Genomic DNA, 24337 nt, shown 5'->3' on the forward strand with positions numbered 1-24337 from the left:
GAGTTTTGGTTGTGGTTGTGGACTGGATGTACTTTGTTGTTTGCTATAGTTTCATCTGTGCGTTTATGTGTAAATAGGCTTGTTGTGTGTGAATGTTGGGATCAGAGGGGTTAATCTGAGCAAGCATGTGTTCGTGTTCATACGAACCCCCTCCGCATGACTTGAAATTATGCCCCCCCCCCCTTGTTCAGATGCGTTCCGCGGTCCATGGCATCCTGAGTAAGTTATTAATGACTTACAGAAGCATATACCATATCAACCACACATGCAACCAACACACTCTGTGTCTCTGTCTGTGCCTTAGTCCTCAGTCCTGACAATCATGCTACCATAATGCATGAAGTTCTCAGTTCACAGTTAGCAGAGATGGGCAAAAATACATCATAATGTATTTTAAAATACAAAATACTGGTGCCAGGAAATGTATCAAGATAAAATACATGTATTTTGTATTTTCAAACACAGAAAATACTTTTTTCCTTTTTCTTTTTAGCAGTCGGTCGGTCAGTCGGTCCTGAAAACTTTTCGTGAATAACTCAAAATTTGCATACTGCAACTAGAGACCACGAGTAACTATATCAGAAAGAATACCCACGATTTGTCCATAGGTGGCGCTATATTAACCAATTCAATTTTTTTTGTGAATAACTCAAAAAGTTCTTGACCAAAAATGCTCAAAATTTACATTTTATGTGATTTATAAGTGGGCTGCTGCTTGTGTCATATCTGCATGCAAGAATGGGGACAACTTCACAGCGCTTATTTAACATTTGTCATTTTGTAAAACCAACATACGTGCTATTAAATAAAAATGCTGCATGGGTGCACAGTACCAGACAGATTGAGGGCTGCCACTTTGGCAGGTGGAATGTTTGCCATGAAGCGCTCCATCCCCAGGTAAATGAAGGCACTGCATCTGCACAGCAGCTGCTCCATCTCAGACAGACTTGACAGATATTGGAGAAAGGTTAGCGGTTTAAAAAAATGATCAGGCATGTTGCATTGTAACAAATACACTTTGCACTGAGCATACTGAGAACCAAACCAAACAAGACTTGCCGCACTGCCTTCTAACCTGGGTGTTTGCTTGCTGCCCATGAAGCCCTCCCACAGATGGGTCAAATGCTGGCTGTGGGTTTCTAAAATCTCCTTCATCCTTATGCTCAGACTGGTCCCCTCTGTGCCAGATAGACAACAACATGCAAATATTAGGAAACCTTCCATTCACTGAAGTGGTGACACTAGTTGGGCTGAAATGTGACTCATACAAGGCCACAAAAGTAGAGACTTTGTAAAATAGTATATTATAAGAGAGGGAAGGATGCTTTGAGAGGCTACAAGGTGAGAAGAGGCCATCCAGGGCCAGCTGCGGCACTGCCTGACTACAATACAGTATAAAGACAACATTAATCACTGCAGAACTTAGGTCTCAAAAGTACTCCCAGCATTCCTACACTTGAGTCCAAAACACAGCATCCATACAGAACCTAAAAGAAAAGCAGCTCAAGCTATACAGTACTGTCACTGATCATTAAGAACAACACAGTGCAGTGCATTTCCACCTTCACTGATACTTGCAGTATACTAATTTCTTAATTCTGCAAATATGTAATGTAAGGTATATAATAAAGAAAGTGACTGAATCCTCTACAGTTACTTACCAAAGCTGCCTTCATTGTGAGGGTCAACAATATCTGTGGGGGCATGTTAAGTAGAATAATCTTATAAGTGCTATAACTATATTTCAATGACAAAAATAAAACAGGCTGTTTAACAAACCGACAATGCCCATGCTTCCAGTTATTTTTTAATCCTGTTATCTCAAAATCACAAACTTTGTTATCTTGAGATAACAAGATGATTGCAAAAAGGTTGTTTCCTCTTATTAGGCGACTTAAAATGTTTATTAGACATCATGCCAGCATGCATAGCTGTCATCTTGACAACTGTGGCAACAGATTTAAGCTAAAAATGTCAGATCAAGGACCACACATTATAGATATTATTGATCGCTTCATTGATCGGTAATGGTAATTAGGTCTTAACGCGGTGTCCTCTGTGTCCTCACAAGAGTGGCCATATCGCAGTCAGGTGCGCCTTGCCAAGTGCATCGAGTGCATGCCGAACACACTTTTACTAATTTTGTGGCCAGCCTATCGTGACGCACCTGCGGCACACTTGGGCAATGGGTGGGATCAAAAAGAATGCATTGTTGGCGGATGAATTAGAGGCTGTGACAATCATGGCTTATTACACTCCCCATTCACCCCCTTTGTTCATACGACTTCAATCAGTTTGGGAATCCCCTGTGGAGGTTTACTCAGATGAAATTTATTATTTTCTTGGAATTGGGACTGGAATAATTTTTGGGCCTTTACTGTACTCCCTGTTCTGATATTTTCAGCTTAAATCAGTTGCTTCAGTTGTCAAGACCCCATCAATACATGCTGGCAAGGCTCTCCTGATCTCTAATAAACATTGTAAGTAGCTCAATAACAAGAAACAACCTTTTTGTAATTACCTCGTTATCTCAAGATTACAAAATTCATTTTGTTGGGAGGACGACATATAACAACCTTTAGTTTTCTTGTGATAATTGGTATATTATCTTGTTATCTCGAGATAACAAACCTTGTTGTCTCAAGATAACAACATAATTAAGTCATTATCTCTAGTTAATAGGGTTGTCAAAAGTATCGATACTCTGAAAAGTATTGATACTCAAACGCTGTATCCGGATACAATACTAATTTACAAAAGTATCGATACTAACAGCGCACACCACCTCAGCGCCTGTCGGGTGTGCGTGATGGGTCCGACGGACACGCGCTGTGCAGGCAGCGTCTGGCAGGCACAGAGCCCTCGCTGCAACCCAGCTTGTTGTCGCCGCTGTGCATGCATGCACACATTTCTGTTGCTGTAATATGGCCAGCGCAGCTGCAGGAGGATCAGAGCAGCCAGTTTTGGTCAAAAATGATAAAGGAAAAAGCGCTCTTTGGAAATATTTAGTGAAGTGAACACAGCACGCTGCAGACGGCAGGTACAGCCCCTCCCCTCACTAGCAGCTGAGCAGCTGGTGTCGCCAGCATCAAACTAAAATATAACTTCTAACGTTAATGTGGGAGCTAAGCAGAAAACTTTATCAGTCATGCCCGTCTGTAACATTAATAGACAATGTTAGTTTAACAGGACAACACAATTATGTGTGTCTGAAAAGTTATGTTAACTGTAAAGTCACAGATTGAAGCTGAAAAAACGTTTAGTTTCTCCTGTAACCCCTGGTTCTCTGATCACATAGTGAGGTAGAAACAGGAGCATCCTGAGCTTAAACTACCAACTCTATTTGATCAGCAACGAAAATATGGTGCCAATTCACCAGAAGCACAGAAAATAAACAGGGCTGTAGATAAATACATTCGTATGGACAGATCTTGTTTCTGGTTGTTATTTATTTGGGGGGGATTTTTTGTTGTTATCATTGATGTTACTGTTCTGATCTTTATTTAAAAAATGACATGCCTCTTAATTTTTTGCTGCTGTATCGAAATTGGTATCGAGTATTGAATATTTTCCTGGGTATCGACATCGAGTTTGAATTTTTAGTATTGTGACAACCCTACTAGTTAACAAAGCTTTTTTAAAACAACAACAACAAAATAATGAACTCCTGATCTCGATAATGGCATTGAAAAGTAACTGAAGGCACAATCGTTCTTAGCGTCTGTGGAAATAGGTATAATATTTAACAAAAAGGATACATTTGACGTTTCGCATATCCACTGGGAAGGTGTTAGAAGGCAACACACGATTCACAGGTACCTGGGTAAATAAATTAGAGTTATTACAGCTTATACCAAAGACATTTACAAACATAAAATATATGCAGTATAAATATAAACATGCAAATATATCTGCAAACACCAGCTGCAAGAGAGTGGATTTCAAGACAGAGGAGACAGAGCACAAGAAATAGAAGCAATGGGAAGGGGATGGTGGAAAAAATAGAAGTGGTGCATGACAGAGGATAAATGCTCAGAAGCTAGAAATAGGATCTTTATGAAAACACATTATGTAATTGATTGAAAAAACACACTTAAAAGGGAGGCGAGAGGAACTTAAATAATTGCCAGTGCTGACAGCAGGTGAAAGTAATATTGCTGTCTGTATCTGGCAGGCCCAGATTAATTTACTGAACTCACCACTTTGATGGCTTGGCTTTGATCTCCCTTCCCCTTAGTTGGCTTGCCACCTTTGGTCTCTTTTTTGTTGTCACTTTCAACTGCCACAGACAGGAAGCAGAATTAATACATACACTTGTCTGCAGGGTAGATTACACAGCATTTGAACTGGGAAAAGAAAAAAAACTTTCTCAGTATCTGCAAAGTCAATGACATTTATTGGTGACTGAAGAACAGTTCTGAAAGTTTCCCCATGGCTGCAACATCTATAAACCTCTGCAAATGAAAGCTCTGACTATTGATTAAGCATTGATCACCAATTAAATTACCAGATTAATTTGTTTTAACACCCCCCCCCCTTCAAACACATTAATAAATAAATAGGTATAATCAACAGCTAATTACAGACATACTGAAGCAGTTATCTTAAAGTCCATGACTGTGATCTTTCATTTCATTTCAGGCCATGCCAGCAGCGGGACTGTTCGAGAGGAGTCCATCTGTTGGTCAATCAGTCCAACACTTGTCACTTGACTATAGTCAATGCCCATCTTTTGCCACTAGATAAAAACCCTCTACCTCTCCACACCCCATGCCAGCACGTCCTTGTGTATGAAAATATAGAAGAAAATCCCTAAACACTTGTACCACTCCAAACACTTCTCATTACGGATGACATCCAGCTCGTGTCTATTGAGTTACAGTACACTTATTACAACTTTCTTGCACTTACAAAAGTGTTTGTCAAAGGAATGTAATGCAGTATAACAATGCTTTGAAACTAAGCAGACATTTAAAGTTACCTGAGGATGTATTAAAATTAATGCTGACGTTTTTTTATCGACCATCAGCAGCAGATCCAAACCTCCACCAGTCTAACACTTTATTTCATCAAAGGTTCACTGAAAACTAATGACTGAATTCTTATAACATTCTCTGTTTAAATTTTCTGTGTAAAGAGAATGAATCAATGATTTTATGTTACATTTGTAAATTTCATACATATCATATCAGTGTTTCTAAAATGATGTATTACATGAGCTGACTTTGTCACTAGGGTGTGGAGAGAATGGCAGATGGTGTAACAGCTAAGTGAGATAGCTGCCAAGCTGCTGACCAATGTTTAAAACAAACAATCGATAACACTGGTTGCTTCTCAGGGAGCTATAGCGGCTTTTTAGCCACCAAACATGGGTGTTTTTGGTGACCTGCCACTTTGTATAGTGCTCTGAATAGCACTTGTTTTTTACTGCGACATCACCATGTTTCCAGCTGGGATAGTGCCCTAAAAAGCATTTTCTTTATCACTGCTTTCCCAGCTGGAATAGTGCCATGAAAGGCCCTTGTTTTTTTTTTTTTGTTGTTTTTTTAAACAAAACACAGACAGTGCCATTACAAGAGTTTTTTTTTTCTTTTTTTCTTACTGAGACATTGACACATTTCCTGTCAGGACCGTGCCCCAAAATGCATTTCTTTCTTTCTTAATTTTTTAACTGGGAAATCCAAATGTTTCCAGTCTTGTTATTAGCACAGAAAGCATTTTTTCCCCACAGTCAGTGCTGCATTTCCAGCCACAATAGTGCCACAAAAAGTGGTTGTTTTTCCCAAGACATCACTGTGTTTCCAGTCAGGATTGTGCCACCAATACTGGATATTGTAAGCCATAACATGTTTTCATAGCCCTAACCAAGTGATTTTTGTGTCTAAACCTTACCACACATTAACCACGACTTTGTTGAAACATAAAGAAACGCACAACTGTAACATATCTGTGGTTTGCAGATTTGTACAATGCAAATATTCATTCTGGTGATTAGGCTGAGCACAGGACAAACTTTTCAGACCTTTCAGTCTGCTTTCTGCCAGAACTTTTAGCCAGCTTATGGTAGTTTTACTGCCCACGAAGCCCTAAGTTCTTAAGTTTGCCACAGTGAACACTGTGCAGCACAATGCTTGGAATACATTTGACAAAGGTCACAGCTCTACGTCTACTTCAGTGTGTGTCAGGAATTTTAAAATCCTACACATACAGTGAAGTAGGCGATTAAGTAAAATGGTCCACAACATAAAAATGTATTTTTTCTCTCCACAATATGTCTTTCTTAAATGATTTTGATATTATTAAATAAAAATGGCTTTACTGAGCTTCTAATTAGACATGACTGATTTGTTGATTCTACACTTTGGTGCAACTCCAGTGATATATTAACTTAGTGCCTACACATCTTTTCTATCCATAGACCATGCTGCACATAAGGATCAGATCATTACTGGTCACATGTCATCAGTGTGTTCAGTACTACTAGAGTTTTTAATGCTGACAGTATTTTCTTACTATTACAACTAGACAAGCCACCACCATTTGTAGTAGCTCCCACTGTTCACTATCACTGCTAATATGTACAACTTTTTAAAAGGACCAACAAGCCAGCAAATGTAAAAGCTTTACCGAGATCTGTGTAGTTTAAATCACAAAGGCAAACTTTAACAGCATCAAAGCAGTGTTTTTATTGTTTGTGCTATTTTGTCCTGTGCAAAATGTATGCAAAACACTAAACAGAATAACAAATAACCCTTTTAAAAGTGTTCTCAGACACTTTGTCTTCTTAACACAATGGTACACTGTCAAATTATGGTAATGATGATCCAGAAAAAGACCCATATATTTGTTTCAGGCACCCAAAGACGTAGGTAACACATGTTCTTATAGTTTCCTTCCTCTGTCATATGCAATAGTCAAGTCTCACACACACACACACACACACACACACACACACACACACACACACACACACACACACACACACACACACACACACACACACACAAATTTAACAGTAACCTTTGAACATTCACTCAAGTTATGCAAATGATTCAACCTTTAAAAAGGTAAAGATGTCTGCAGCATCAGATTCGGTGCTCTTTCTACTCCCTTTTCTTTTCTTTTCTTTTCAAAATATTAATGTGCATAATTCCCCGAGGACTGAAGCATCATTGCCCCCCCCCCCCAAAAAAAACAGCTAGATTTTTTTCTTTGGATTTTACACTTATAGGAGACCTCCAAAATAAAACCCTACGAGACTACAGAAGGACAAAATGTTTGATTTTTATTCTTTTAAAAAATACTTGTTACTAAAAAAAATACTACTAATACTAATACTAAAAAAAATACTTGTTAAGTAGTTGATTTTAAACTGATTACAGATCAAAGTCTGTCACACATCAAAACATGCTTTTTTGTTTGTTTTCTGCTCTAATAAAAACAGTTAACAATTATTGCAATATAAAGCAACAAAGTGAAGAGAAAATCAGGCAGAAAATACTGTAGGCTCTGATCGGTCAGAGCACGTTTTGCAGGTTGCAAAATGTGAGATGCACCACACGGCCTTTTTTTGCTCTCATCAGGCAGATGCTTTTTGCAGCTGCTGAATGTTTTTATAAATGGTTGCTATGCAACCATGTCATCACCTATACTTAGATTAACCGCTATTTTGCTGTGAAGTAAACTCACAGATCTGTACCTTCAGATCTGCATAAAAAGTGTACAGGTGGTGGGCACTTGCTCTGGCTATGATTGAGGTTGTGAGGTGGTTCCCAAAAAGTATGGTGGTCACAGGGAAACAGAGAAAGAGGAGGAAGAGAAGAAATCACTGCGAGTACCACCATCTGGTCCTACAGCTTCGACTGGTTGGTGGTTGGTTCAAGGCTTATTTTAGGATGAGTCAGTTTGACAATCAGCTGTCAATTGTTTGGGCCCAAATACGGTTGGTAAAATGTTAGAGTCAAGGCGACAATTTGTGCAGATGTGTGTAGCAGCTTGCCTAAGACAACGTTGAAAGTGAGGTAACGTTTCACATGCACCATGAAAGCTACCACTTACCACGTAATCATCACCACAGAAAACCAAACTCATCTGGACAATTAACAATGGCAAAAAAGCCAATGATGTCAGGCATCTTTTCCACTCTGTGCATTAAACTTTAACTCTTTCCCTACACGGTCTGCTTACATGGCCTCCATATACTACCCCTGGACAATCAAACCTATAGTCTTGACTTTGAATAGCTCTGGCAGGCACAGCGAGAATGGCTACATTTAATGGGCATCCACTTGATCAAGCATGCCGTGGTGTTCCCGGATGTCCGTATGAACTTCTGCATGCTAGCAGGATGTGAAATGACCTTTCTCTCCCGAACAAATTCCAATTCTATGGATGGCTGCCTGCAGTCTAGATCCAGGCATCAAGATGCTTTCATACGTGTAAGCTATTATTCAGTAAGATATGATGGGGGATCATGGGAGGCAAACAGCCACTTACACTGTGCAAAAAACCCACTCTAATTATTAACAGTTTAATAGATAAGATGGTTATACTGCACAGTCTTATTTCCCCACTCAGAAACCTGCTGTTTCTTACAGTATCTATCACTGTGAGGTAAATCACATTAAAAACTATTTTGTAGTTCTGGCCTATCTATAGGTGTTCTTTGAGGCAATAATAACAGGGTGAAATAATGTTGGGCAGAAATTCTCCTGATGGTTATAGACCTGTCTGAGATGATGTAGCTGCCAGCCAGTCAAGAGAGATTTAGAAGCTACAAGCCTAACTGCTTTGTGTTGTTCTTAAAGTTGTATGTTCTTTGGAATGGTTATGAAACCCTGGGCAGTGCTTGCAATCGTTTCTCTCACTGAGTGTGTATGCTTGTCCCTGGTACCTTTGCCTGGTTCTTCTTTGTTCAGGCGACTGTGGAGAAGCTGGAGGGAAAAGTCTCGTGACACAGAACTCAAGCCTTCGTCCTGCAGGATGGACAAGGCTTCAAGTGGCAACTCCAGCAACTTCCTGTCTGCCAGCAACACCACATATTCCCCTGGTTCTGCGGGCAATTTATCTGTATACACACACAAGTACAAACATTTTCTCATATATTGTGTATTTATGACAGTGTAACCTTTTTCTTTTGAACTTAAAATCCTCAAGATGATGTAAAACAACCTTTAAGAAGCTATTGCTTCACTTCAGAAGTCCACAGTTTCTATCTGGTAGGGTGTTATTGTTCCAACAATTTAGAATGAATTCTTTTGAAAACAGTTTAGTGGCACAATAATCTGCACTGTGCCTTGTAATAGTACTGAGTTATCACTTTGTGTGAGTAAATCAACGTTTATCACATCAAATCACACATACAGCAACAACACTGGCCGGAAGGGGATGAGTTGCAGCCTGCTTGAATAGAAACCTGCTGATGGGGTAGCAATAAACAGATAGGAATCACAGCAGATGTTGAAATAGTGGTTCATATGACACACTGCTAAGATAACCACAAGGCCCTTAGGCTGTCACAGACTCAAGCAAGCTCACACCCAACATACTCTTCCTTTACCTGAGCCCCCTTTCTCTTCTTTATCTTTGGTTTTGGCCATCCCAGAGAGTGGTAGTGATGCAGCCTGGGGCCTGAGGGAGGTAAGGATAAGTGAGGATCAGTAGGGCTACACTATCTTTTGTCTGTCAAGGACATAAGATAGAACCAGATGGCGTAAAATGTAGACCAGTGTAGGAAATAGACATGTATAAATTGCTTGTGTAAGCTGCATGCATTTGTGAACCCAGACAGAGGAACAAACCTGACAGACCGAGATTAAGAGACAAAGCAGTCTCACTTCATTTTGAACTCACACATATTTGAAAAGACCTTTCCCAGAGTGGACATTTGTACCTGCTACAGCGGTAAAAATCTTCTGTTCAAAGCAACAATTTTTCCTTCCTCAGGCTAAGAAAACTAAATCAAAGTTGTCATACCTTTGTAGTGGACAAATTGGGGAATCTGATGACATATACAGTGTTTCACCTGAAGCATGTGAAGTCAAACTGTGTGAGAAGTGGATTCAAGTAGTCCTTCATATCCTGTACAATTTCTCTGAAGCGAGGTGCTAGCATTTCTTCTGCAGCAGTTTTCTGTATATAAGAAAAAGGAGAAGGGACTTTCAGCCACAGTTAATGCAGTATTAATCATTTCAGGCCACTGATTACTTTCATATACGTCTGTATTGTGGCAACACAATGCTTGGGTGTCAAAGTCAGATGTCTCAAGACTCCTCAGTAAGCGAGATGAGACATAAGATGATAGTAACTGCAGTGGAGTGAGCTTATTTATGATGCTTGCAGTGTGTAATGTTAACAGAGTGAGAGAAGAGCCGAGGTCTCAACAAGACATACACAGGGAAAAACATGAAGCTCCTCAGAGGCCTCCAGCCTGCCCTCGGCACTGTGCCAACAGACTTGATTGAGGAGGGCATGTCTAGCGTCCAGGCCAAAGATCCGAGTCTGCTCCCTCAGTGCCAGCAGAGCCTGTGGGCAGACTGAAACCTTTGCCACCCTGGAGCACGTCAGGGAACCTGCAAGAACAGTACTGACACAATCAGACATTGTATACTCACAGACATATACAGGCCTTGTAATTGGTCCCCATGAGCATCTCCACCCCCTCTGACTCCTGGTCCTTTTGTAAACTCCCTCTCTCTATTCTTTCGTCTCAACTTGGTTTTTTCCCCACTGTCTTTTCGCTTTGATATCCTCATTCTCTCTTTTTTTAAATTATATCTTTATTTGGAAAGACAAGATTATAGCATGACAGTAGCTGCATCTTCATTCACAGTGTAGATCTTCCCAGTTTTTAGTATATAAAATTAGAAACAGGAAATCACACAAGCAACTATTTACATGGAACAGTGGGAGATAATGTTGCCTGCCAGGTCTGATAATAAAGTAACAAGAAGTAATAAAACACAATAAAATAAAGTAAAGTCTAACGGACCATAGGCTCAGATAAAATCAGCTCTAATAGGGGTTATATATGCAATCCATTTGCTCCAAATTAGATAGAATTTCTCTTTTGTTCATTTGTTCTCAATATGTTATTTTTTCCATTTTGAATATTTCTACAACTATTCCAAGCCAATCATCTATTGTTGGTGGAGCTGGATTTAGCCATCTCCTAGTGATAGATTTTTTAGTTGCTGAGAATTTGTAATAATCTTATATCCTTCGGTCCAAAAAGGAAACACGGCCCAGATACAAAGTTTCAAAGTCCTGAGGAACCTGTGTGCCAAAAATTTTACTTAGAGAGTCATGAACACCCTTCCAAAACAATTTCAGTTTGGCACAGTCCCAGAATATATGATAATGGTTTGCTAACCGTGAACTGCACTGCCTCCAGCATGGCATATTAGCATCTCTATATTTCTCTTGGTTGGGTGTCTTAAAGTACCTAATTATGTTTTTCCAACAATGTTCTCTCCAGTCCATGGAGTTAGTTGAGGACCACTGAAATTGCCAAATATCCCCCCAGGCCTCTTCTGACAATCTAATCCCCGCCTCTTGTTCCCACTTCTCTTTAATATAATAATTACACATATGGTGCACATGGTGCATATATACACATATATATATATATATATATATATATGTGTGTGTGTGTGTGTGTGTGTATATATACATATACATATATATATATATGTATATACATACATATGTATATGTATGTATATACATATGGCGCACGTGTACAGTCCCTTTATTCCAAAAGTGGTACAGAAAGCAAGGGAAGAACATTTAATAAAGCCCTGGAGGGTGGGAGTGGATGAACCCGGTTAAAGAGTACCCGCCCGGACGGGACTCTCTAATACTAAAGCGAGCGTGCCCACAAAGAGGCAGGGATCATTTCATTGGTCAACAGTAAATCTGGCATTCTATTGGTTGGGGGATTTTGACAGGGTTGTTACACAAAAAAATCCAAGCGCAGGGCAGAAATCTGGAAGCAGAAATTCTGCGAGCGCACAGAAACAGTTTGAGCATGAGGAGAAAAGCCGAAGCTCGAGCAGGAAATCTGTGCAAGCAACACTGTATCTGAGTGCAAGCAACATGGTATCTGAGTGCGAGCACACAGTTTGAGCAGAAACAGAGTAGATCCAAGCGCAAGCAGAGGCTATTTGAGTGCGAGGGCAGGGTTTTTGAACGTGAAATCAATAAATAATGCTCTCAAACTGATAGACCACTCTCTTGAATAAAGATAGGGATTAAGCTCCATAGGGCAGCATAATAGTAGTTCTTTAAGCAGGGGAGGGACATTCCCCATCTTCTTTTGCCAGTTGTAGTGTTGCAAATCTGATCCTTGGTGTCTTCCCTTGCTAACAAAACCTTGAAATCTCTTATCGGCAGGTTTCTGAAGAGATAGAGTAGGCGGGGAGGGATGTTCATTTTAACAGCACTAACTCTTGAGCTAAGACTTAGGAAGGGAATGAGGCTCCATCTGTGCAAGTCAGATTTTATCTTGGTTGATACTGGTCCATAATTAGCCTGGAAGAGCCTAGAGAGGTCCCCCGTGAGTGTTATTCCCAGGTATTTTATTTCCTCATTGTCCCAATTTAAATTGTGAGGCCTTAAAATTTAGGGTCATTACCTGCGTCTTAGAAATGTTTACTTTGTATCCGGATAATTTACCAAATTCCTGTAGTGCCGACATCAGCTCAGTAAATGACCTCTCAGGCCACCCCAGGCTGATCAACACGTCATCAGCGAACATTGCCACCTTGTGTTCTCCTCCGGGTATTACAATTCCCATGATATTATTATTTTGCCTTATCAGTTGACCTAGAGGTTCGAAAAATAAGTCAAAGAGGAGAGGCGAAATTGGGCAGCCCTGTCTCGAGCCGTGTTTCAGGAGAAATGAGTCTGAAAGACCCCCACTGATCTTAACACGGGCTGCAGGTTTATCATACAGGGCTTGGATTACCTTTATGAAGCTGTTATTAAAGCCAAACTTCTCTATAACCTTATACAGGAAAACCCATCTGACTGAGTTGAAGGCTTTCTCAGCATCCAAAGTTACTATCATTGATTCAATATTGTCCTGTTTTATTTGTCTAAAAATATGTAAAGTTCTTCTTATATTATCTGTAGTCTGTCTGTGACAAATGAAACCTGTCTGGTCCAAGTGGATAAGATGTGGGAGGAGATTCTCTAGTCTACGCGTGAGAATGGAAGTAAACATTTTATAATCCAGATTAAGAACGCTGATTGGTCTATAATTGCCACACTCAAGCCTATCTTTTCCCTCTTTGGGAATAACTGAGATTATTGCCTCTCTCCAAGAGGGAGGAATCCCTCCTTCTTTTAAGATCTAATTAAATGTTTTGAGCAGTATTGGGACTAAATCAGATCTCAGAAACTTATACCACTCAGTATTGTACTCATCTGCCCCAGGGGCCTTCCCTGTCTTGAATTTAGTAATGGCCGAGTTGACCTCCTCCCCTGAAACTGGTCTTAATAGATATTAATTTTGTTGCTCTGTAAGACAAGGTAAAATCAGGGAGTTGAGGAAGGTATCCATGTGGTTTCCCTCTGGGGCCTGTGGTTGAGAATATAGCTCTCTGTAGAACACCGTAAAACATTTCTGAATTTTCTCCATTTTATTCTCTAACGTTTTAGTTTTGGGGGATCTAATTTTAAGTATTGTACTCTCCTCCTGCTGTTTGCATAATTTATAGGCTAAATATTTTGTTGATTTGCCCACAATCTCATAGTACTTATGCCTCAGGAAAAGGATTTTTTTCTGAGCATCTTGTGTGAGTATATCATTAATTTCCCCCTGTAGTTTCCTTATTTCCTGCTTTAGGTCCAGGTTAGTGTTGCCAGTGTCAGCAAGTATTTTCTGCTTTAACTGACCTTGAAGATTTGTCAGCTTCTGCTCCTTCAGTTTTTTCAAGTGGGAGGTTATAGAAATTAGTTTCCCTCTTATTACTGCCTTTGGAGTGTCCCAGAGGATTGCTGGTGATACTTCTCCTATATCATTCACCTCTAAGTATTCATTCTTTATTGTGGATAGAATCACTGGATCGTTAAGTATGTGTGAATTTAGCTTCCAAAGAGTTTTGCGTTTTTTTCCTTTCCAGAGACATAGAGATGGGGCTATGGTCCGACAAGTCTTCTTCATTCATTCATTCATCTTCTTGAGGGTTGCAGGGGGGCTGGAGCCTATCCCAGCTGACATCGGGCGAGAGGCAGGGTACACCCTGGACAGGTCACCAGACTATCGCAGGGCTGACACATAGAGACAAACAACCATTCACGCTCACATTCACACCTACGGACAATTTAGAGTTATTAATTAACCTAGTCCCCAATCTGCATGTCTTTGGACTGTGGGAGGAAGCCGGAGTGCCCGGAGAGAACCCATGCTGACACGGGGAGAACATGCAAACTCCGCACAGAAGGGCTCCCACACCCGGGATCGAACCGGCAACCGTCTTGCTGTGAGGCGACAGTGCTAACCACCATACCACCGTGCCAAGTCTATTGTTCCAGTTTTACAATCTCTTATCTTAAACTTATCAATGTTAAACAGAATGTTAAAAGAAATAGTCTAACCTTGTATATACTGCGTGTGGGAATGAATAATGTGTATAGTCTCTGCCTGTTGGATGAAGTTCCCTCCACACATCAATTATGCCCATTTCTTCCATGTATGACTTAACTTTCCTCGTAAGTGCTTTATTCTAACTGGTTACTCCTGAGGAGTCAAGATTGTGGTTTAGCTGTATGTTAAAATCTCCCCCACATACAACCAATCCTTGAGCGTCAACCATCAAATCAAACATACATCTGTAAAGTGGCCAATCACTCCCTGGAGGAATATATGCTCACTGTTAATTCAGTCCCTTCTATTTTCCCTGTAACCTTAAAAAATCTGCATTCCTCATTACTAATTACTGACATGTGTTCATAATTGAGCGTATTAGAAATAAGAGTGGCTACTCCCCTTTTATGGCCTGACTTATCCGAGGAGGAGAACACATAGTTGAAACCCATTCCCTTCAGTTTTGCATGCTCAGACTGACTCAGGTGAGTCTCCTGGAGGAGTGCTATTTGAGCTTTTTCCTTTTTTAAAACTTACAGTATCTTGCACCTCTTCATTGGATTCAAAACCCCATTTACATTAAAAGAAATTATTTTCACCGGTCCACTTTGCATATGACAATAAATAAAACAACATGATCATACATCTTACCCTGACCTGCTGGCAAACTCCCTTAATAGAACAAAAAAAGAAAAAACACACGAAGAACAAACAAAAACGGACTTCCCCCTCATTCTTGAGGGATAACTTCAAAAACACTCCCAGAGTTAGAGGGCCCTCAACCAAAATGACAGTCTCAGATAAAAGGAAAACAAAAAACCGACATAATTGCCTCGACTGTATTTAGTGTGCGTTTTTGGCTGTACTTCAAACTTGTTCATTTCCTCTGCAAAGCCTAATTATTCCTTATGCTCGCACCTGAATACCTGCTGTCTTTGATATGCTCATTCTCAAGAGATGAGTCGAGACCATCCAGCCTATTCCTTTTTTCAACAATTCCTACAAATTCTTATGTCAGACTACTCCCAGGAAAGGTCATGCGAGCAGGTAATACAGTATGCTAATACCCTGTGATGACTTATGCAAGCTGGTGTTCCATGCCAGGCCAGTAGCACAGAGGTGAGAGGGAATTTCAGCGGATTTGTTCTACACTTTGTCGTCTTTTTCTCTCTCCTTGTCTTCATTAAATCTGAACTTTTCATCTGCCTTGCAGATAAATGTTACATGGGAATACTAAATTAATCTGGCTCCATTTAAATGCTGACAACAATGCTATGTGCAACAATGTATGTGTGATGAAAACAATATTCCCCAGGGCTATGGAACAAATTAGATTTGGTATAAAAATACATAAATGCAGTAAATCTTTGGTTTAAAATGGCCCACATCTCTCATACAAGTCAGAAGTCTGACAGCTGTTTATATTGTGAACACTGATTTTAAAGGTGTACAAACCCCTAACCTGGAACTTGTGTAGTCTTTCCCTTTTGATTTGGAGCTTTGGTCATCTCATAGAAAGCCCCATAAAGTTCTGACCTAAAAACAAAACAAACACAAAAAGAGTTTGTACCCTTTACTTGTATACTGTATGCACTGCTTCACAGGTTTTCTTTAAATACCTTACATTTCAAGTAACATATATGATTTTCATCTCTAGCCACAGTACATTTACAGCAGTTTCAACCATCAGCCCTCTAGTGGCAAATGTACCACACAGCAGGTGCACTCTCTTCAAGATAGAGTATTACTTCAGCCTAAACCTACTGTGACTTGTGTGACCTGCAGACAATTACTTATCAACCATAAAACTGTCAGAGGCAGGTGAGGACAGAATTTATAGCGTGGCAGAGAAAGGGAAATAGCAAGAGAAAAAGAAGAGGACAATCAGAAATTACCCATCTTCAGAGTGCTGAAGCAGCAGGATCTTCAGGTTGGGTGGGAGCTCTGCGAGGATATTTAGGTGGTTGGGACAGATGGTCAGGTGGCTGAAGGCCTGCAAACCAGAAAGTCATTGTAAGAAAAAATAATCTGAATAATGATATATGAATGAAGTAAACATTTTTCACAATCAAGCTATTTTTGTGTGAGGGGAAAAAAAGGAACAGCAAGTACTCTCATACACCACTGTACGTATCAGCCATCCAACAAAAATATACTGGACCAAAATAAGGACCAAACCTACTCCCTTGATTTTGAAATCATTTGCAATGCATTAAAACAACAATAGTAAATTATCTATTCATTACCTTAATTATCAAATGTGATTAGACGTCCAAACCCTAATTTTAGATTTACAAAATTACAAAGCGTAATTTTAAGTATGTCAGAAGACATAATTGTGTCTGTGCCTAACATAAACAAGGGCAACTTAACTTTCTTTGAGTTGAACTGAGAACTATAGTCACCATCATATGATATATCTGATAACCAGTAATGCTACCAAGGTCAATTATGAGGCAACTATTTATTTCTATTTTTACTGGTAATATTTGAAAGATTTATCTTTCTCTTTAGGGAGCAACTTCTTGATGTATCATGATCCCAAGCCGGCAGACACCACCAAGGTGTCCCACATACCAGCTACTGTACATGTTGGTGCAACCTTGTGTTTGCAGCTCAAATACTGTGTGGTTTTGGAAGTGCATTCAGAACAAAGGCCATAGTAGTACCGATACTGTGTCCCTCATCAAGGGACTTTACCAAGCTGAGTACGACAGCATCCATAAATCATAAGTGTGGGGAGGTGACCTGGTACCTTGGAAAGGCTATTGAGGGAGTCCTCCGCTCCCTTCAGCATGCTGCTGGGCCTCTCGTCGTGAGAGAGAAGCAGTTTCCTGTGAAGGCTGAGCAGAGCGGAGAGCTGGGACAAAGTGGTGCCAGCACAAGCTGAACTTAGGACCTCAGCCATCATAGTAACAGTGCAGCAGCTCTGGGAATAAAACAGAAGATGGATGAAGGAGCTGCTGGTAATAGAGGAATTATAGTGGGCAATGATATCCTGAGAAACACTATTAAGGAAGTGATGATGATGTGTGGGTATAGATGCAATGGACTGTGTTGTGCATAGAGCCACCTGCATGCTGCATGCAGCTGGACAGTAGCAGTACATGGACTACTGTTTCATACAATACACTCTGTATATAACTTTGTACAGTGTGCATATACATACCAGTTATGAGACTGAAAGTGAAACCTGATTATTAGCATGTCATTACTCTAAATTATACAAACACTGCATACTCAAAACAATGTCTGGCACATATGATGTGATGCACAATACCTGAAACAGGGCAAGATATTGACCTGCTGCTGCAGGGTCAGACTGGCCATGACACTCCAACATGTTGAGAGAGGCATCAGCCAGGATGGAGGAGGGCAGCTTGTGTTGGAGACACAGGCTGATGGCCTCAGCCAAGGCCTTACTGGCCTGTGCCAACAGCTGCTGGGCTCTGAGTCTCCCCCGCTGCTAGGAGACATCACACACACACACACACACAAACACACACACACACACACACACACACACACACACACACACACACACACACACACACACACACGCAGGCAGATTACAGTAACATCCATGTACACTATGACCATCAATCCAAGTCCAAAATCAATCTATCAAACATACAGTACACATACATGCGTGTAACACTGTGTACAGTATATATGTACACTGCAATGCAAATGTATTTATCTAAAGTCTCTCTTCTTAAATGCTCAGTTTGCATTTTTCTATTCTATTAATTCTATCTTAAATCTTTTCTAGAATGTTATTCTAGGAGTTATTAGTTGCTGCTATCATTCCTCATCTCCGTACTGACTGTTAAAAGATTCTTTCCTAACTTGTCTCCAACACAAGTGGTGGGGCAAAAATATCCACAGTCCTCTTTTCCTGCATAAATACATTCCAATGTTCAGCTGAAGCTAATATGAGGCTTGCTACTGGCTTTATTATAATACTGTTTTGTTTCCCTGGACAGTGTTTCGTTGGTGAGCTGAGGGAGAGGGTTATTAACACAAAATGGAAATCTAGGACTGAAGAGACTGCAACTTAATTTGTCTGACACAAACTGCTGAAGCCTCATATAAGCTTTAACTGAATTTTATAATGTGTTTAACACAGAGTGATGACTGTGGGTTTTGTCTCCCACCTCTTGCACTGGAATAACATTAAGTCCAGTATGACCAAGAGGAACAATTACAGCAACAAATTACTGTTCAAATGTACATATGGACAGACTTGAAAAATATGACAACATTAGTGTTTTTGCATTACATCTCATGTCAAAGTGAGCGCCATGCTAAGAGCGCACTAGTGTTAATTATGTTGTTATTTTTTTATTTAGTCTTTGTTCTGTGTTAAATGTCCTTGTTGGAACATGGTCTGGTCACTGTGGTCTCTGCCTCTCCTCTACCCTTGCCATGTGTTCCTGTATGTATTTCCTGACCTCTTTTCACCCTGTGTGTGTGGGTATGTGTGTGTGTTCATGGGCGTGGTGACTCCATCTCCTGAACCTTGGCAGCTGGTACACCTGAGTGTCCTCATCTACTCAACTGCAGCAGTATATCAGCCCTGGTTTTCCATCCAGTCTTCCCCAGATCGTACCAGCTACTGTAGTGGTAGTCACGCTGTCAGGCCTAGTTGTACTTTGCTGTGCTCCTGTACTTTGTTCCTGAGTTAATATCCGGTTTCCTTGTGTTTAAATTCTCCTCTGCCTGCCAGTCTGCCATTCTGGATCCCCAGTCTCCCAGGCCCAGATGTTCAGATGTAATCTGATCGGATTTCCGCTACCAGATAGGTATATATCCTTAAAATGGGTTGTTCAAAAGAAAAAGAAAACAGGATTCTAAATCAGATAAAACCACATAATCCAGTTTTGGTTTTGATCTAGGTCAAAACGTCAGTATGTGTTCAGAACTTTTTGGTAGGATTGGTGTGAAAAAACAGAGTCTGCACACTAAACTATGCTCCCAGGTGATGTTAAGAGCTTCACGCTCTTTGTCAGAGGGATTGGGATACCTTTGATCTAAAAAATCTAGATTATCCTGATCCCAGTAGGAGAGTGGATTCAGAGTGGATTTCAGGAACAAAATCTATAAAACTTTTAAAATGGTCAAATATGTATACATTTATTTTCATTTTGTATTTGATTTGTTTAACAGTTATTGTGATGAAGTAGATAAAGAAGACATTAGGCTACCTACGGTGCCTTTCACTACAGTAAAAAAAAAATGTTCCCATGAAATAATCCCCCAAATAGCTGTCAAAATCAAACAAAAATTATTCAAAGCTATAATCTCGAAGATCACCTTTAGCGATAAGTGGTAATTGCAGTGTTTGTTGGCAGACTGCCTACATTGTTATGTGTAGGTGGTTATCGGAACTTGGTAACTTGGTAATGAAAAGTTTGTGTCAAGATCAGGGTGATCCAGTCCAGTGCTGCTTTGAAAAACCAGTGAAAAAGTATGATGGATCAACTGATCCTGGGCAGCAAAACATGGGATTTTCAAATCTGATCCAAGATTTTTTTTATTTTATTTTTTAAACAACTGGGCCCTGCCTGCCTTTTCTGGTGTCAAACCCATCTCTTCTTTTACGTCCATTCAGGCACTGGGTCAGCCAAAAGGACAGTCACACTGCCCTGCCTGCCTGTGGTATCTCCATTCCATCAAATTAAGAAAAACAAACAAATCTTTTAAGCTGTTTTTCAGAGTCTGTGGGCTGTGTTCATTGAACATTTCAGGCAATCTAGCCAAGCCAAAACCGATAATTTTGTCATTTTAGTCAAGCTAATTTCGCACAAGATTTTGCCTTATTAAATGATTAAAAAAAACAGAAACAGGTTGGATGATTAAGAATACAACTTTACAGAAAGTTTTTGGTCCAGTGATCTGCTGGTATCAATTTAAGGAATACATTCAGTCATGTTCTGCTTTACCCTGTCCTTATTCTTAACTTTAACTTAAGTTACTCAGAGTCCCCCTGACTGTGCTCATCGTGTGCAGCCAGTATAGTACTCAAGTCATTATCCTTCAGACTACATTTTAGTCTCATCTTTTTTCGTCAATGATACTGCATCTTGATATAGTCACAGTTAGCATTTAATGCGTTGGTGCCATCTTGTCATCGTCATGGAAAAAAAGGTTGTTGAAGAACATATCTAGTCCTATTCAACAACACACAATGAAAGTCACAGCAATTTCTCTACCATAGCTTGAAAACATTTCAGCTGGGGTGTAAATGTTATTCATACTTCTAACATTTTTCCATGGTTCAATTTTTTTCAGTCTAGCTGAGAGGACAATTAAATCTTGCACTGGTGTGTTTTTTCAGCCAAAACAGGGACCCTCTATCCAAGACATAAAGACCTCTCCTGCATCGATGTGCAGTTCAGTCAGGTGTTCACTGTAACAAGGCTTTATCAAATGCTATATTTTAACATTTGTAGGTAAGACAAAGTTTTAAAAAAAAAAAATAGTATTTCATATTTATAGTTATGTTTCTTCATAAAGTTGGAGAGTTTTATGCTATTCAAAAGAATGTGATTTTCTCTGGCCAAGTCCCCCAATGACAAAGGCACAGCAAATAACTAATAAAGCTGTCTGTGAAAACATTTATCTCATTTTTATATGGCTCAAAAGACATAATACATTTTGTATCATCAGAGTTAATCTCAATGCAGACACCCCAGTCAAAACTTTTCAACATTACCTACTGTATCTTGCTTAATATTCCTAAATGTTGCCACATTAATAATACATTGTCCTCTTTTTATTCCACACCAAGTTTGACGTGGACAGTAGATCTTTCTGCGCTGACTTTCAATATGAGAACTATGCAGAGCACCCAGAGATTTACCTCTGGGGGATATGGGATGTGAGGTGAACCTCAGAATAAAGACCTCAGATTAGAGATGAGTCAGACGGGGTCACTTGTCAGGAGGTATGTACCTGCAGCTCAGCACTTTTGGCAGAGGTCACCCTCGACTCTCTTCTGCTTGATTCTCCATCTTTCTCTTTCTCTGAATTCTCCTCCTCCATGGAAACAGCTTTAGGGTCAGTCCAGGCCTCCTTCTGCACAAAGTTATTTCAAGGTCACAGAACAACGATCATGATTAGTATAAAATCCCCTCTTAATCACAAACCATGAAGACCTGAGCTCTTCTGTCTTAAATTATGTAAGCGGACATCCATCTCTCTAATCATTATAAGCTTTTCACCCTGTGTAGGAACTTTTTCCAGGTTACAAAGTGTGTGCATGTGTGGCTGCATAAGGATTCCCACAAAGGCCTGCAAATAAAACCCAATGGGATTTTTAATGACTTCCAACCATTAAGTAATAGCGTGTACAAAACTTAAGTGATTGTTTTTCTCTGGTTTGTTGTCTTTGTGGGCACAAAATTTCTCAACAGTCTAGAGTTACTTTAAAAGAAGGCAGAGGCTAGCTGCAGTTTCAAGATTTCAGTTTTATTTTAAATCATCAACCAATAAACCATCATGTCAGGAAACAACAGTAAATAAATACCAGGTATGCCAACAAGTTACTCAATTGCTGCTTAGCTAGAACATCAACAGATACCAACACACACTGCTCTAAACATCCTATAAACAATTTCTGTGGCTTAGAAGGTTTTAGACCACTGATCAGGGGAGGTTTATATCTGGGTGCCTCAGGGATTAGTATTGCATTATCATAGAGATGGGATACTTTAAAAGAAATGGATAAGAATGGTCTACATCAAGGCAGCAGAGGCTGAGGGCTCCTGACTTTTTGTTCTTAGTATGAGTCAAGCTACAAAAACACTGGCTCTTACATTTCAATTGATACAACTCACTAGCATATTTCATTAGACCCCGCCTTCCTTCACGGTGTCTACTGTTGGGTTATTGTTGGGTTTCCATGAATATATTTTAACAGAATTATCAGAAGATCGACAAAAGAAAATGCTAATTTACTCGCTTTTCCATCCACTACTGCTGTGCAAATCTTGGGATTTGGTTCATCGAGATAAGCAGCAGTCAATAAGACACAAGAATAAGAGGGTGCATTGAGATGACGTAATTAAAAGAGTGTCAGTCAAACCTCAAACAGAGGTAAACAACAGATGTTATGTAACAGTAGACAGTGACAATAGAGAATTTTGAACAAGTAATACTGCAGCCCCGAACTCTTGGAAGATTTCTGATAACAGTCTTGTGCATAAGCGTGTTAAAACCCTCCAGGGAAGACAAAGAGACCCTGCATTGGCCTGTGCAATGATGGTCACTTTATATCAACATTTATTCATTTAATCTGTTTTCATTGCACTTAATTTCCTTTACCTTTTAGCGATACACCAACTTTCTTGCCTTCCATAAATGTGAAAACTGATTTTTGGCACTGATTTTTTGTGTGCAAATTGAAAATGCACATAACAACATGTGGATGGAAACATATGTTGTGTCCTGCATAACCCCACAACTCCCCTTTGCAATGTATCTCTGTCACAATTTCCTCCAGAGCCACAGAAGACATTTTATCAGTTAAGTGGCCCTTTAAGACAGTTTTGTCGTGACTTTTAATAATTTAGTCTGGAATCCATTAAAGTTGTTATTAAGGGGGACTTACTGAATTAAAACGGTAGAACCACAAAATTATTTGGCCCTGGACTTGTATTTCAATAGTAAGAAAGTGGAAAATTTAATATACTGCTCTGTGTTGCCAACAGTCTGGTTTCCATTTCACATCTAATCATTAAATTCCCTCATATTCGTCCGTCATTCTCTAAATAATCTTTCAAAATCCACCGTTTTCCATTTGTATTACAGTGCCACGAGAACCCTCTACGTACCAGACATATGTATACATGAGTATTATGTGTAAATTTGTGTTGTCTACCTGTTTGTGTCTGTCCCAGAGAGCACACAGGTAAACGGGGTCCTCCTGCACAGCCAGCAGTCTGAGGTACTTTCCCAACAGACTAAGGCAGTGAGCTTTGGTCTCCATGTTGTCCAGGGAGTAAGAAGTGACTGCAGCCAGCTGGCCCAGAGCCACCTGCCCCAAGGTACTGCCCACACTCCCCCATTCCTGGACAAGATACAGGGAAGTAAAGGTCATATGAGGAGATGGAGGGAGGACAAACAATGAACTTACTTGTACTTCCATCTGACAGGTTTTTGGATACACAAATCTAAACTGGACAGGACACATTGATTGATGTTCAGTACTTGGCTGAACAGAATCTCATTTTGGAAGCAAATCCTAACCCATGTTTATTTATTTTTGTTTGTTTTGTTTTTTTACCAGGAAAAGCTGTTATAAAAGCTGTTCAGAAGCAGCATTGGCAGAGCGGAGGGAGGGGTGGTGTCTTTGGAGAAAACACAAAGAAAATAGTTTTGTTTGTCACAAAGTAGCTCAGTTCATTGGCTTGGGACCTGGAGAGTTCAAGTCCAGCTCAGACCATGTATGGAACAGTGGGAAAGGTGCCTGTTTACCGAACCCCCCGACTGCTTGAGGCACCAACCAATGAGGGAGCCCCCTTGCGCTCCATACATTAATGCATGTGCATAGTGGTGTTTGTGCATGTGTCTGTATAAAAATGTAATTTTCTCAAAGGATTAATGAAGTGTGAATTCTTTTTCAATACTATAAAATAGTAATAGTCATGCTCACAGCCCTGTAAGCCCTTCTCAGCTCCCTAATCTAAACTATTAATATTAAATGAGAAATTTCTCATTTAGAGTTCTTGGTGATGCAGTTGC

General features: G+C 39.9%; 1 protein-coding gene across 1 annotated transcript in view; it reads right to left on the bottom strand.

Annotated features, from left to right (window-relative positions):
* The window catches only part of LOC126406622 (cilia- and flagella-associated protein 46), an 80003-nt gene that overhangs the window by 7823 nt on the left and 47843 nt on the right, over window positions 1-24337 (bottom strand). Inside the window, exons 41-55 of the mRNA XM_050071034.1 lie at window positions 23475-23663; window positions 21548-21670; window positions 17871-18056; window positions 17346-17519; window positions 16486-16583; window positions 16053-16126; window positions 10393-10571; window positions 10025-10131; window positions 9560-9630; window positions 8894-9067; window positions 4200-4279; window positions 3759-3819; window positions 1662-1694; window positions 1076-1178; window positions 834-946 (exon numbers count right to left, since the gene is read on the bottom strand). Coding sequence (XP_049926991.1) covers window positions 834-946; window positions 1076-1178; window positions 1662-1694; window positions 3759-3819; window positions 4200-4279; window positions 8894-9067; window positions 9560-9630; window positions 10025-10131; window positions 10393-10571; window positions 16053-16126; window positions 16486-16583; window positions 17346-17519; window positions 17871-18056; window positions 21548-21670; window positions 23475-23663 — 1765 coding nt within the window. The remainder of the gene's footprint in view (window positions 1-833; window positions 947-1075; window positions 1179-1661; window positions 1695-3758; window positions 3820-4199; window positions 4280-8893; window positions 9068-9559; window positions 9631-10024; window positions 10132-10392; window positions 10572-16052; window positions 16127-16485; window positions 16584-17345; window positions 17520-17870; window positions 18057-21547; window positions 21671-23474; window positions 23664-24337) is intronic.

Source organism: Epinephelus moara, chromosome 19 (assembly GCF_006386435.1).
Source record: "Epinephelus moara isolate mb chromosome 19, YSFRI_EMoa_1.0, whole genome shotgun sequence".
NCBI lineage: Eukaryota > Metazoa > Chordata > Actinopteri > Perciformes > Serranidae > Epinephelus > Epinephelus moara.